Source organism: Limulus polyphemus, unplaced genomic scaffold (assembly GCF_000517525.1).
Source record: "Limulus polyphemus unplaced genomic scaffold, Limulus_polyphemus-2.1.2 Scaffold89, whole genome shotgun sequence".
NCBI classification, from domain to species: Eukaryota; Metazoa; Arthropoda; class Merostomata; order Xiphosura; family Limulidae; genus Limulus; species Limulus polyphemus.
Window position 1 is genome coordinate 600,833 of NW_013665699.1, and position 13,674 is coordinate 614,506.

The 13,674-nt window shown below is 34.5% G+C and overlaps 1 protein-coding gene across 1 annotated transcript in view; it reads left to right on the top strand.

The window, feature by feature from the left end:
- The first annotated feature begins 2,316 nt into the window (after window positions 1-2,316).
- The window catches only part of LOC106468591 (dual specificity mitogen-activated protein kinase kinase 1-like), a 39,941-nt gene continuing 28,583 nt past the window's right edge, over window positions 2,317-13,674 (top strand). Inside the window, exons 1-3 of the mRNA XM_022397568.1 lie at window positions 2,317-2,491; window positions 5,421-5,524; window positions 10,170-10,395. Coding sequence (XP_022253276.1) covers window positions 5,445-5,524; window positions 10,170-10,395 — 306 coding nt within the window. The 5' untranslated portion in view covers window positions 2,317-2,491; window positions 5,421-5,444. The remainder of the gene's footprint in view (window positions 2,492-5,420; window positions 5,525-10,169; window positions 10,396-13,674) is intronic.

Sequence of the window (13,674 nt, forward strand, 5' to 3'; positions counted from 1 at the left end):
ATGGAAAAACCGTTTACTACATCACTAAAACCGAGCTAGATTTCTCCTTCTATACGAGGTGCACTTAATGTGTGTGATCCATTTGAGACTAAGAATTATTTTCTCACTTACAAAGAGAAAGCTTGACTAAAGAAAGGTGGATCAAGTATCTCAGTATATACCGAGGAAACAACATAAAGAATCATAATTAACATTTATATAGAGACAGAGTGTGGGAATAAGGATAAACCATAGCTAACTTTTCTTGTTAGATAAGTCGTATATAGAAAAATATCATAATCAAATTACTATCATCCTAAATCTATTAAACGTCATTCAAGCACTTGCAAAAATGTATTGGTCTCAGCTTAAATGATTAGGAACTTTTATTTTTCACTTTCTACTTGTTTATAAACAGAGCACAATTAAGATACATTTAACCTAAGGCAACAAATAGTTCATAAAAGTTGTTGCAAAGAACAACCAGTTCAGGGGAATATAATCACAATACTTTCCTTCATGTGATTAATATGCTAATCAACATATGATATAACAGTCTTAAATGTTTCATATACACCTGCAAGAAAAGGTTGGAATTTAATACATTCTTGATTAAGTTATAGGTGTGATATGTAGACATATAATAACTTTCCACTTTTTTTTAGTAACATAGGAATTTTTAATTATTTTTTTGCTTTGTCTCTTTCTATTTAATTTTGGCATAAACACGAGTTCAGAAAAACATTGAATTTCTTTCCTTCTAATTGTCTTTGTTATTCTCAGTAGCAGTTAGTATCTACTCTGCCCCTGGGAATGTTGCAGCAACTTTACATATTAATGTACAAAATCACTGCAACGTTCTTTCATTGGCTGAGTGGATGATGTATATATGTTCCATTCCACGAAGGCTGCGAGATAATGACTAGCCAGATGGTGACACTGTTACAAAGAAACAATGACAAGCGTCTTGCAAGTACAGAGCCTATATATATATATACTTTCAGAGTTCTACCTGGCTTTCAAAATGTTTACTTCGACAGAAATCTGTCCCAAAAGAAAGAGAACAGACGGTCCATTCATTAATCCAGTACAGACAATTGTGCATATTGTTTTTTCTTTGTTTGTTCATAAAAATGTTTTACTTCATACCACATGTCCAGTCTCGTGATTTTTCACATAACTTAAAACTTCTTAAATATCCTTCTCAATCCCTCCGTTATTACAGACGTATCTGATACTTGCAGGATAACCAGTTTAACTGAGAATACTACATTACGCATTTTTGCTCACATTTGCAAAGTGCAAACAATTACTTAAACTAATTATGTAGTTAAGATGCAGTTATAGACTTACTTTCTGATAACTCCAGGTGAAGTCGAGGATAGGTGAAATGTATGACTAATTAAATTAAATGCCTCGAAATAAAACTGAGTCACTTGAATATCTGCACTTTTAAATACAGAAATTTGTCTGTTTGTTCAATTTAGCGTAAAGTTACTCAGGGGCTATCTACAATACCTGTTCCTAATTTAGAAGTGATAGACAAAGGGAAGGCACGTATAGTCAACACTGCCCACTCTTGAGCTACTCTAGTCGAATACTGGGATTGACCGTCACACTATAATGCCTCTTCGGCTGACAAGGCGAGCATGTTCAGTGATGGGATTCAAATCCACGACTCACAGATTGCTAGTCGAGCGCCCTAACCACCAGGCCTTGCCAGGTCTAAATAAAGAAGAAGGTGGCTAATTTGTTCGTCTTCAGTAAACTAAATATAATAGGCTTCTGAGAGGAACGTAAGAGAAACTATTTTGATTGTTTACAGATATAAATTACATTTAACGCTCCATCTCAGGTTGGTGCCTTTTTGAAATTATACTAGGACAGAAGACAGAAATAAAATGTGAGTTCAAAAATATAATAGTCTTGGTAAACTCCGTTATATTATATGAGATGAAGTTTCAACCAATAAATAAGTTTTAAGTAGATTGTTCGAGAAATAGTTAGTTTCTCTCGTGACGAGGAGCGGCTTTCTGTTCTTCTTTGTTTTTATAATGAGAAATTAGAATGACATAGAATCTCATAAGAGAAGTAGGACTGTGAGGTTAAAACTCCGATCGAAAATAAGATAAGAGCCATTGTCAAAACAAAATCTTTTCGCCTCGATGCATAAATTATATCTATTAATTTTATCGCATTTATTAGTTATAGTTTCATCAGAAGAAATATTTGAGAGATTAAGTCAATGTAATTATAAAAATAATTACGAAATGTTCAAACATACATACTTTCAAAAATTTAGCAAACGATCCCCTAGTTATTAGGTTAACTGTTAGTCACAAGAAGAAGACTGTTAGGCTACCATTCTGATATTATAACATAGCTACTAAGTTACTAACACTAACGGTGATTACTGGAATACTACTACTAGTGAAATTTAAAACTTAAAAAGTCGAAACTGCTAAACGTAGTACATAATATTAACGTAATCACGTATTTATCAACTTGACTTGTAAGTTGTACTAGTTAGTTAGCAATAGACATTACAACAATAGATTAGTTTCCTTAAGTTATATCTGCTAAAGACTAAAAGAGTAAAACTTGTTAAAAGAGTAAAGCAATTTAAATTGTAATTGCAACTTAAATTTTTTGTTTTAAAGTCTTAAGACAAATCATAAACTGATAAAATTTGATAAAGTAAGTGTAAAGTAACATAATGTCATTAACCAAAAAAAGCTGCTCTTTTAGGAATAAGAGTGGAATTCATCTAAATAAATAAACACAATAACTTGAATTAATTGAATGAAAATGCTTTCTTTATTCTTGCATATTTTGCGACATTTTATCCTTAGCCTTACTCCCACATCAGGTATTAATTGAATTGACAATTTACGACAGGTTTTATAATTAAATTACAATTATAATTACATGAACTGGAATCATAATATTCACAAGTCATTTAATTTTGAAATAGCTAAACATTAAAGAAGTTAAACTTTTTATTATTTGAATTAAAATTCTTTTTTTAAACTAACAATAAACTTGTCAAGTTCATGACAATGGGTAAATACAATGTTAGTGTTAGCTAGTTAGAAGTAACGAATTTAACTTAGTCATATGTGCTGTAGCCTAGGTTTGTAGTGTAACACTGATTAGGCTCTGAAGTATCACTAAACTTCAGACCCTTCAGAGTTAATTGTTAAACTAATAATAGTACTAGTAATATTTATTACTATATTAGTAAGCCAGCTGTAGGGTTTAACCCTTAATTGTTAAATTAGATTACACTTTTACAGCGATTTTTACAGCTTATGTATAATGTAGTAACTTAGTAAGTAACAGAGCTTGTTATTCAGGTTGTGAATATGCATTTAAGTTTCATCATAGATTTCAAAAATTAGGCTCGGACCCTAAATTTTGTAGTAGTTTGGTACTATTATTTTTGAAGTAGAATGTTTACTCTCATCAGCACACTTTTGAAAAGTTATGTTGTGTAACACTCAGGATCAAACTGGACCCCAGCACAAAAGTAACATAGCATAATGTTTTGGGACAACATGGGACCTATTGGTCTATCTCAGCTGTCCCAACATCTAAACTGAACTAAAACTATTAATAAATACATTTAAAAAAAAATCTTAAAGCCAGCCCTTATCATTTGTATACTTATCAAGCTTTCTTTTAAACTCTCTTAAATTTGCTGCCTCCACAGCATCTGAAGGCAACCCATTCCAAAGGCCAACCACCCTGTTAGAAAAATAAAATTGTCTTAGCTGTTTGGTTTGAATTTTGCACAAAGCTGCATGAGGGCTATCTATGTTAGCTGTACCTAATTTAGCAGTGAAAGACTAGAGGGGAGGCAGCTAGTTATCACCACCCACTGCCAACTCTTGGGCTACTCTTTTACCAACAAATAGTGGGATTCACTGTTATATTATAATGCCCCCATGGCTGAAAGGGTAAGCATGTTTGGTGGGATGGGGATTCAAACCTGTGACCCTCAGATTGCAAGTCGAGCTCCCTAGCCACCTTGCCATGTCGGGCCTTCTTAGCCCTGTCAAAATTTATATTTGTGTCCCTTAGTCCTAATATTCTCACAGTTAAGTATGAAAAAAGATGATGCATGAACACTATCCATTCCCTTTACAATCTTACCTCAATCAGATTCCCTCTAACTCTTCTTTTGTCAAGAGAAAACAATTTGAGAGATTTCAACCTCTCTTTGTATGACAACCCCTCCATCCCAGGCACCATTCTAGTAATCCTCCTCTGAACTCTTTCCAACAATTCAATGTCCTAAGGTAAGGAGTCCAAGACTGAACGCAATATTCCAAATGTGGCCTAGTCAGTGATCTATACAATGAAATTATAACCTCTTTAAGACTTGTATTCAATATTTCTGTAGATACAACCTAAAATCCTATTTACCTTACCACCAGCAATAGCTTACTGATTAGATGCCTTAAGAGACTGATCAACTATTACACCAAGATCCCTTTCTTTCATGACACTATTAAGGTTATTCACATTCAAATTTTACTTATAATTCAAATTAAGATAATCCACATGCATTATTTTACATTTATTATAATTAAAACCCATTTGCCATCTATTTGCCCACCTCACTAAATGATCTTAATCCTTTTGTAAATTGCAGCATCCTCTTCACTGCTAGCAACACCCAAGACCTTAATATCATATGCAAATTTGAGTAACTTATTCACCATTTCTTCCTCTATGTCACTGATGTAAATCAAAAAGAGCAAAAGTCCTAAGACTGAGCCCTGAGGTAATCCAGTTTGTCTGAACTGCAATTGTAACAATCCTCTCCATTCTTCCACCCAGCCACTCTTCTATCCAATTTGCTAACTTATCCCCCATACCTATAGAGAATTTTTTTTACTAGCCTTTTATGTGGCATCATGTCAAAAGGCTTTCTGAAAATCCAGATACACCAACTCTAGACCTTTACCCTCATCTACATAAGCAGTAACCTTTTTAAAGAATGTCAAAAAATTTGTAAGGCAAGATGTTCCCTCAGTGAAACCATGTTGACTATCCAATATAGTTTTTAACTTTGTTAAATGACTTTGCAAAGTCAAATATAGAAAACAATAGTGTCATATTGATGCAGGGTTTGTGCTTGACAATTACATGAACTGCTATAAATTTTAATGATTATGTAAAACAATATACAACCGAAAAATCCATTGGGGTCTACATGGACCACAGGTGTGCTGATGAGGGTTGATTTGATCCAGTAATATGCGATACTGACACAACGATATTGCGTTTGTTGGGCAACTTTGATCTTACAATATGATTGTCTTATGTTTAACCAGTTAATTTTTTGTGGCCAATGAATTGGTAATTTTTCATTTTTCATGCTAAAGGCTTACATTAAATAAGTTACATAACTCTTTAACACTCCCCAAATCTAGATTGGCAAAGTAAGAATACATACAATGTCAACAAATACAGGAAAGAACAAATTTAATTTGAAACTACCTCCAGTTGATCAGCCAAGCCCCACTGACACCAATGAGTAAGTTTTATAACATATTACTTTTGTTAAATTTTTTCTTTTAATAAATGAATTAAGCCATGTCCCTGAAAAAACGAGAACATCTAATCATAAAACATTTGAAATTGTTGAAGTACAGTTGTTATTAAGTTGTATTGATAAAGAAAACTGTTTATTTGGAATTTGCTTATTCTACTTTGGGCAGCTTAAGCATGCAGTGTTATTTTGAGTTTTATGTAAAAAAAAGGTTTTGTAATAACATTTTTTCATTATTAGTTGTAAAAATCTCGACAGAAGCTACTATTTTTTAAGTATTGAATAAATATAAACTTGATTAAGCTAGGATTTTCCTGAAATGCAAGAATAATAATAACCGTATCAAGAATGTTGCTGTGACTTTGAGAAAAGGTTTAGACTGTACTAGTATATATGTGATTGAAATTAAGATAGTTAAAAAGACTTAAAAGACCAGATAAACAGTTAGTTCAGCATTAATCATCATCATATGACTGACTGTTGAGTTATTATATCATAGTTTGACTTGTACTAGTGGCTTAGGCCTTGAGAGAAGATTTAGACTGTATTAGTATATATATGTGATTGAAATTAAGATAGTTAAAAAGACTTAAAAGACCAGATAAACAGTTAGTTCAGCATTAATCATCATTATATGATTGACTGTTGAGTTATTATATCATAGTTTGACTTGTACTAGTGGCTTAGGCCTTGAGAAAAGGGAAGATTGCTCATTTATGTGTAGTAGTGATAAGTGTGTATCATTATTTGCATACAGATGACCACATCTGAAATAACAAATAATGATAAATTGGCTACTCACACAATTCAAGTCAAATAAAAAAAAACATATATTTACTTGAATTAATATGAAGTAATTTATTATCCTTGTGCATACATTCAAATTGTGTAACTGTGAATTAGACATTGATAAGATTGTGAATATTTTGAGTTAGACTGCCTATGCTTGTTACATGAAAGTTGTGAAACTTCAAGTTATTCTGATAATTTGTTGAAAATACAGCAGGTATCTTTGTTATACTCAGTCAGTTCTTAATTCACTGTAATTTCTGCTGTGTTTAAGAGATGTTAACTGTTATAACTTTATTTTCAAAATGGTAAAAAATTCAAAAAGTAGAATGAGGTTGTGTGAATAATGGGGTAATGCATGTATTTATTCAAAAAAAATGACTGAGCCTGTAATTATGGGTCAGAAACTATTGTAACAATGGCAGGTGATAATGTTATTCCTTCTTTCTTGCTTTATTCATAGTTGATAATATATATAACAAGCCTATTTTGTCCTTGGGGAATGTGAAACACCTATCATATATATGTAATCAATGTTTGAAAATGAAAGAAGCTTTAATTAAATTACAGAAAAATTGTCTGTAAAAGCAGTACTTCAATCATTCTGGAAACTTTTTTTTTATTGGAGAGCTAAGATGAAAAGCTTTATGGTGGTGATTTAGTTCTTTATTCACAGTATTAATTTCTAAACAATATGTTCAAAACACTGATGTTTTTAGGTATCTGATTACTCTTTATAGTAATTTTGTTTAGTCTACACTTAAGCTTTTAATTTGCAACAATATTATGTTCATGTGCATATAAGCCCAATCAAAAAAAGGATAGAGGAAATAGGAGAAATGTTTGCAAAAGTGAAATTTTTATACTTTTATGAAATGTATATTTGATTACTTTGCAATATATTTTTTTCATTTAATTTAAACATTGATAAGTTTATACGTAATTAATTATTTCAGTAAAAGCTTATACAATTACACAAAATATAATGTAAAAGAGAAAACCCTAAATCTCCCTAATTTTTTCTTCCAAATTTTCTCTGGATTCAATTTCACGGAGTCTTACAGCTACCAGATTTTGCTCTTAATTTTTTATCCAAGTTATTAACAGTCCCCTGATCCTCATTTTGGAAGAGGTGGAAATTAAAGCACACTATGACAAGTTCAGAATTTTTTGCTTGTTTTTATAGTATCGAACACCTTTCAATTGTATTTGCAAGCATACACTTTAGGTGCAAGGTTTAAAAGTGCATAGCACCTTTAGATAACTGTTGACCCCCACAGAGTTATTTCCATCATGCTAAAAAGGCAGTGATGCTTACGGACCTACATAGAACTTTTCTGTCTTATAACTTGTGTCCAACTTTTTCTTTTGTTTTAGCCAAATCACATTAATCAACCACTGGACCCACATAAGGAATAAACTCAGTTTCGTTCATGTCTACGGTCTCTCAATCTGCTTATCTTCCTTACTCCAAATCTTGGCCTCTATATTTTAGGACTAACATGTAGGCTGCTAGTTGGACAAAATGAAAACAGTAGTCCCAACAGTTGATTCACTCTTCACTCCATTGATAGTACTAAGTTGGTGTACTGAGACTAGTGTGTGCACTGCAACTGACAGGTTTGGGCATGTCTCGCTTACTGACTGTTGCTAAGACAACATCTGCTGACACTTAAAACTTGTATATTTGCAAGGCATACTACATTATTAGACAAGTCTAGACTGATCATAAAAGTTTATCTTCTTGAAGAAATATTATTAGCAGTTGCAGACACTAGACAGGGTAAACTACTTTATGAGTATTCACCTAGGGTTATTATATGATGATTCTTTGTTAAAGTAGTGTTATTGCTTTGTTTTCAAAATTTCATATCTTCTTTTTGTGTTTACTTACATGTCTCATAGTTTCCAGGTTCCTGTGAAACTAGTGAATCTGTTTAAATAAATCAGCTATTTGATGAAAGAACTTGGCTGAGTATGTGATATCCTATACATCTCTTAATACGGAATCATTTTAGACTTATGGGTTTGTCACCTTTGAGTTTTGTGATAATGTGATACTGAATATTTATGGTAAGGTTGTGGCAATTAGATGTCAATTATTGTCATACTTTACCTGTATGATCACCTAAGTCAAATTATTAATTATTGAGTTATTTTTACATATATAACTAGGCACTAATTACAAAATAGTTTTATCCTACATTTTGGCAGCTAATCTGTTGCTATCTTGTTGACTTCTATGCTGGGTTGGCTGATGTGTTATCATTTAGGTGGATGTAGAAGGCATCTTTTTTCTTTCTTTTTTTTTCACATGAGGTTAATATCCTATCATTTTAGTATTCCAGTTCATTTTATGGTCTTCTCTGGTATTAAAGGCTGTTGTAGATAGATCAATGTTATTGAGCCTTCTATGTCTGTTATGCTCCTGAATTCAACCTTTTGTTGTTTTTCTGCTTTTTCAGTTTATTGGAATGCAAAGAGGATGTTGTAAATGGTGTTTTCGTCTCCATTATGTCTTTAGATGGTTTTATATGTACTAACTGCAATCATATTATGTTGTTGCTCCTCAATTCTGCTCTAGCTTGATGTGGTTTATATATTCTGATCATTTCAGAAAAACCTCTGATATAGAGGAATATTGCTGTGTATCTGTCATTTTCTTTCTGTTCACTCTTTATCACTTTATCGGGTGTTCTGGTTATCCATTTTCAGGAGCACTGTAGTGATGTGTTTATCTCCCATCTTCTTAGCTTCTTTGGTGTTACAAATTTTATTCATTCTGGGAACTAGGCTGTTTAACACCTGCCTGACACTGTCAGGGTGATTTGGTTTACAGTTGATGTAAAAAAAAAAAAACACTGACAATATGTGTGGGTCTCCTATAAATTCCTCTGTTATAAGTCTTGATAACCATGATGTTAAGGAATGGGAGTTTGTGATGTATTTCCATTGTGAACTGTATCACAGAGTGTTGTCTCTTCATGAATTCTTGAATATCGGTTGTAGCATGTGGCCATATAATGAATGAATCACCAACATGTGTAAGCCAGATCGTGGTCAGTAGTGAGTGTTTTGAGGGCATTAACTTTGAAATGTTCTGTGTAGAGTTTACTGAGTACTGGTGATAGGAGTGAGACCATACTCAGTCTTTAATGTTGATAGCATATATCTTCATGTTGGAAGTACGAACACAACCTACCAACAATAATAGGGCATCTATTAATAAATAGTTGTCAGGTAGCCTGTAGGACAGAAAAATATTTCACAATTTTGGCATGTAACAGAATAGCAAATATGAACCCACAAGAATCATATAACTTGTATCCCATAAAAAATTTATAACTGAAAAATCATGTTTTTTCAGTAGTCTGTAGCATAACAGCCTGGTCCAGTTCAATCACAATAATTTGAAATTAAGATTGAGAATTTCATTAATTACTAACAATTAATTATGTAAAAGAAAAGATGGAAACTTAGTTTTTGAAACAAACTTTTTATGGCACATATCTCTGCCCTTGTTTTCATATAGGTAATGTGCAGGGAAAGATTTTAAAATTGTTATTGCTGTATCTGTACATTTTATGTGCCTGTTAACTACTGAAGGGCTTTTGGTGACTGAAAGAAGAATAAACAATAAGAGCAACTATTAAATTTTTATATACTTGCTGAATTAGTATGGTGTGTGTTTCTTGTCAGTTGCAATTCCATCCATTATATACTTATATCAAAATAAAGTTGTATATAATTAAGTTAGGTTAATTGGATATAAAAATGTATATACGCACAGAAATATATATATATTTCTATGTGTAATTGATAATTTTATATTTTATCATAGAAAAACAACAGGTAACACAAACTTAGAGGTGTTACGAAAGTCTTTAGAGGGATTGGACATAAATCACCAACAGCGAAAGCGATTGGAAGCTTTCTTGACTCAGAAGCAGAAAGTAAAAGAGCTAAACAGTGAAGATCTAATGAACTTGGGAGAGCTTGGGGCTGGTAATGGAGGAGTTGTCACTAAAGTTGCACATCGCCCAAGTGGGCTTATTATGGCTAGAAAGGTAAACAACTGTGTCATATGTTTTTGACTTAGTGAGAATGAAAAAAATACTACTAATAATTTGCCTTTCTTTAGGGAAAAGTAACAAGCAGCTTTAGTTTAGGTTTCGATTTTCTTTTTAACCTTTGAGCTTAGGAATCAAAGGGCATGGGTTGATAAAGATATTTTTTACACATCTTTTCATGGTGATTTGAATAAGTTTATTTCCTGGCATCTCTAGTACTTACATAACTTCCAAAACATACATACCTCTGCTGACATTAATGGCTATTTCTCGATCTTAATCTCTAACATTGTGTTTGCTTGCTCCAGTCTCTATATACCCCAATCAACTGCCCTCTGCAATATCTCATTTACAAAACTTTATGCTGGCCCTCACATGCTCCCTCTATGCAGGTACTGTATGCAGACAGTAAAATCACTTTTTCTCGACAAAGCGCGAACATTCAGTCTAACATTTTGTGATTTACATTTTCTTAGTTTTCGTTTTCTAATAATTGGGAATTCTTTGTTTTGTTATCCAGAGATATATTTTGCTGAATTTGTTATTTGTTTTTTTCCTACAAATATGTTATAAAAAGAAATTGGATGTGAATTCCCATGTAATGGTTTCAAGCATAGAGGCTACTCAGTCTTCATGTATTCCCCCTTTGTTATATAGTGGTGGTCAGCAGTTGGTGAGGGGGGGGGGTACTCTCCATGGAAACTGTCTGTGACCTGATTTGGGGCAAGATCAAGTCATTCATGCAGCCTTGGAGTATCTCTCCAGGAGGTGTTGATTTGAATTTTCATTCTGAAACAGAATATTCTGGGGAGAATTTAAATTCCCTTTTTTTTATTCTTCCTCTCTTGACGACTCATCTGATCAGTCACCTTTTGCCCCTTTTTCTGCAGTAAGTTACACGTGTTTATGAAGTTTTGGAGATGCAACCAGTTGCTTTTGGAGTCTCCCCTGCTTTATTGTCTGATCATTCTCTAGGGGATTACTTAGTTTTTCTTCCTTCTCCTGATATTGCTGTGCATGCAGGGTGGTTTGCAACACAATTATGTGAGGGTGTCACTATGCCCACCCTCATTTATCTGAACAACATGCCCTGGCATATCATTTTCAGGATAATATATATTTGGACACTCAAAGGTTGGATTCATTGTTAGATCTATGGGGTGCCAGGTAAGAACCTGTTATCTCTTTTAACAGGTTGCAATTTTCAACTTTTGTCTGAAGTATATCACTGATTGCCTCAACAATTTGATGACAAACTGGGCCCTTTACTGGTCATTACTGTGACATGTTTTCCTCTTCAGGACTTGCCTTGGTGTCGTGGTTGGTCTGTTGCTGGGACTTGTTGAGTTGGGATGCATTTTTGGAGGGTATTCACTTACCTTTTTTTGCTCTTCAAGATTTATGGGAAGCACCTTTTCTTCTGCCTTATTTATTTGCTGTAATTCCAGAATCTTTAGAAGCCAGAGTTGATACAGCATGTTTGCAGACTTCTTTATCGTCTTTGGCTGCTCGATTCTATTCTACTTCCACTTGTACTTCTGCAGGTTCATCACATCGTGTCTCATGGCCCCCTCCTTCCACTCCTCATTCCATTGGTTCTGTTAATCGTTTCTGTCCTTATTCTCAGGAAATATTTTGCGGGACTCCTCCCGACATGTTCATACCTCATTACCTTCATGATTTGGCAGTTTCCTCTTCAAAGGGACTTTGTCTTCTCCTTGTGGCTGTGTTGACTACCTCTACTATGTTTTAACAGGGTGGTAAAATGTTAGCTGACTTACAATTATTGTTCTTTTCTCTTCTAGGGTGCCTATTGATTTCTTTTGGATCCCACTCAGTGGCAAGTGTTGTCCAGTCGGGTATGCTTGTATTTAAATTCTGCACTAGCAACCTTTATATTGGCTCCTGGTTGCAATGGGCTCTGTTGAGATGAGGTGTTCCATAAGACCATCTGGATGCAATTCTGGATGGTGATATCATATTAAATTATTTCTCATGGACCGATACTCGTGGACTATCATGAGTAAAGCTAAAGGGGATTTTGCCAGTCCCTGCTGTTCTTAGAGCTGAATCAGTCGAGGTCAGTTTGCTTTTAAAAATTAGGGAATGTGGTTCACCTGTTGCACTGTCTCTGGAGACCTGTTCCTCAGGACTCCCCAATGCTTATGTTCCCCCCCCCCTTACTTCTATTAGTGGAACTTGGGAGTCCTTACTACACTCAGTTCCTAGTTGCTGGGGTGGTGGACAGAGGATTTACCTTTGGAGTGTTGAGTTTTCTCCAATCTCGGAGAAGAGGGTGAGGTTGGGGACCCTTTTACCCGGGTCCCTGGAAGTTTATTCCCAGATGTTGGTAGGAGCAGAACCAACCTATGTGGGAGCCTATTCATAAAATCAGTCCAGATTTGACACTTAGCTATCTGGTGGGGGGGTGGTGGGTGGCTGGACCCTCTTATGAACACTGTCAGGTCTTACATTGTTCATGCAGGGGGTCCACTATCTCCTCATAAATCCAAACGCAGTTCCATCTTTGGTCTTTGTTGGGACAGTGTTCCACATCCTCTCCTTAATTCCATGGGTAAGCAGATATCTCCTTGACCACCTGGTGGGGGAGTAAAGACAACTGTTTGTAAATCCAGACTGGATGAGTTCTGGACTTTGGTGGAGAATGGCATATGATCGTGTCAATCCAAACCTGGGCTGTTGCCTTTTGGACTTCTTCAGGATGATCAGAAGGATTGTCCACTTTGGTGTTGCTTTCTTTCTTTCATAAATCCGGTGGTTCGAAACGCATCATTCTGTGGTAACTGGTAGGGATCATATTCCAAAGATATATATATCTGTGGTCCAACTGTCCTGGCCACCAATGTGGGATATGTTGCCTTTTGGACTTCTTCAGGTTGATCAGAAGGATTATCTATTTTGGTGTTGCTTTCTTTCTTTCTGGTTACTGGTAGGGATCATATCACAAAGACATATATATCTATGGTCCGACTGCCTTGGCCACCAATGTGAGATATGGGTATCATGACCCCTTAAATCCAACCTGAGTTGTGGAATCTTGGCTGGACCATCATACTTGTATTATATTCCACCCTTTTCAATTTCTATAATTCTGGGTAAAGAGCATACCTGTTCTGGATGTAGTACAGTGTTCCTAACTTTGATACTACTTCTCGTGGTACATATTTGTTCTCTGTAGATGCTTTCTGTATGATCTCTGTCCTCACTGGCCCCTCTGCCTTCTCAATGTGGGATTCTAGCTATTAGTGTCAGCAT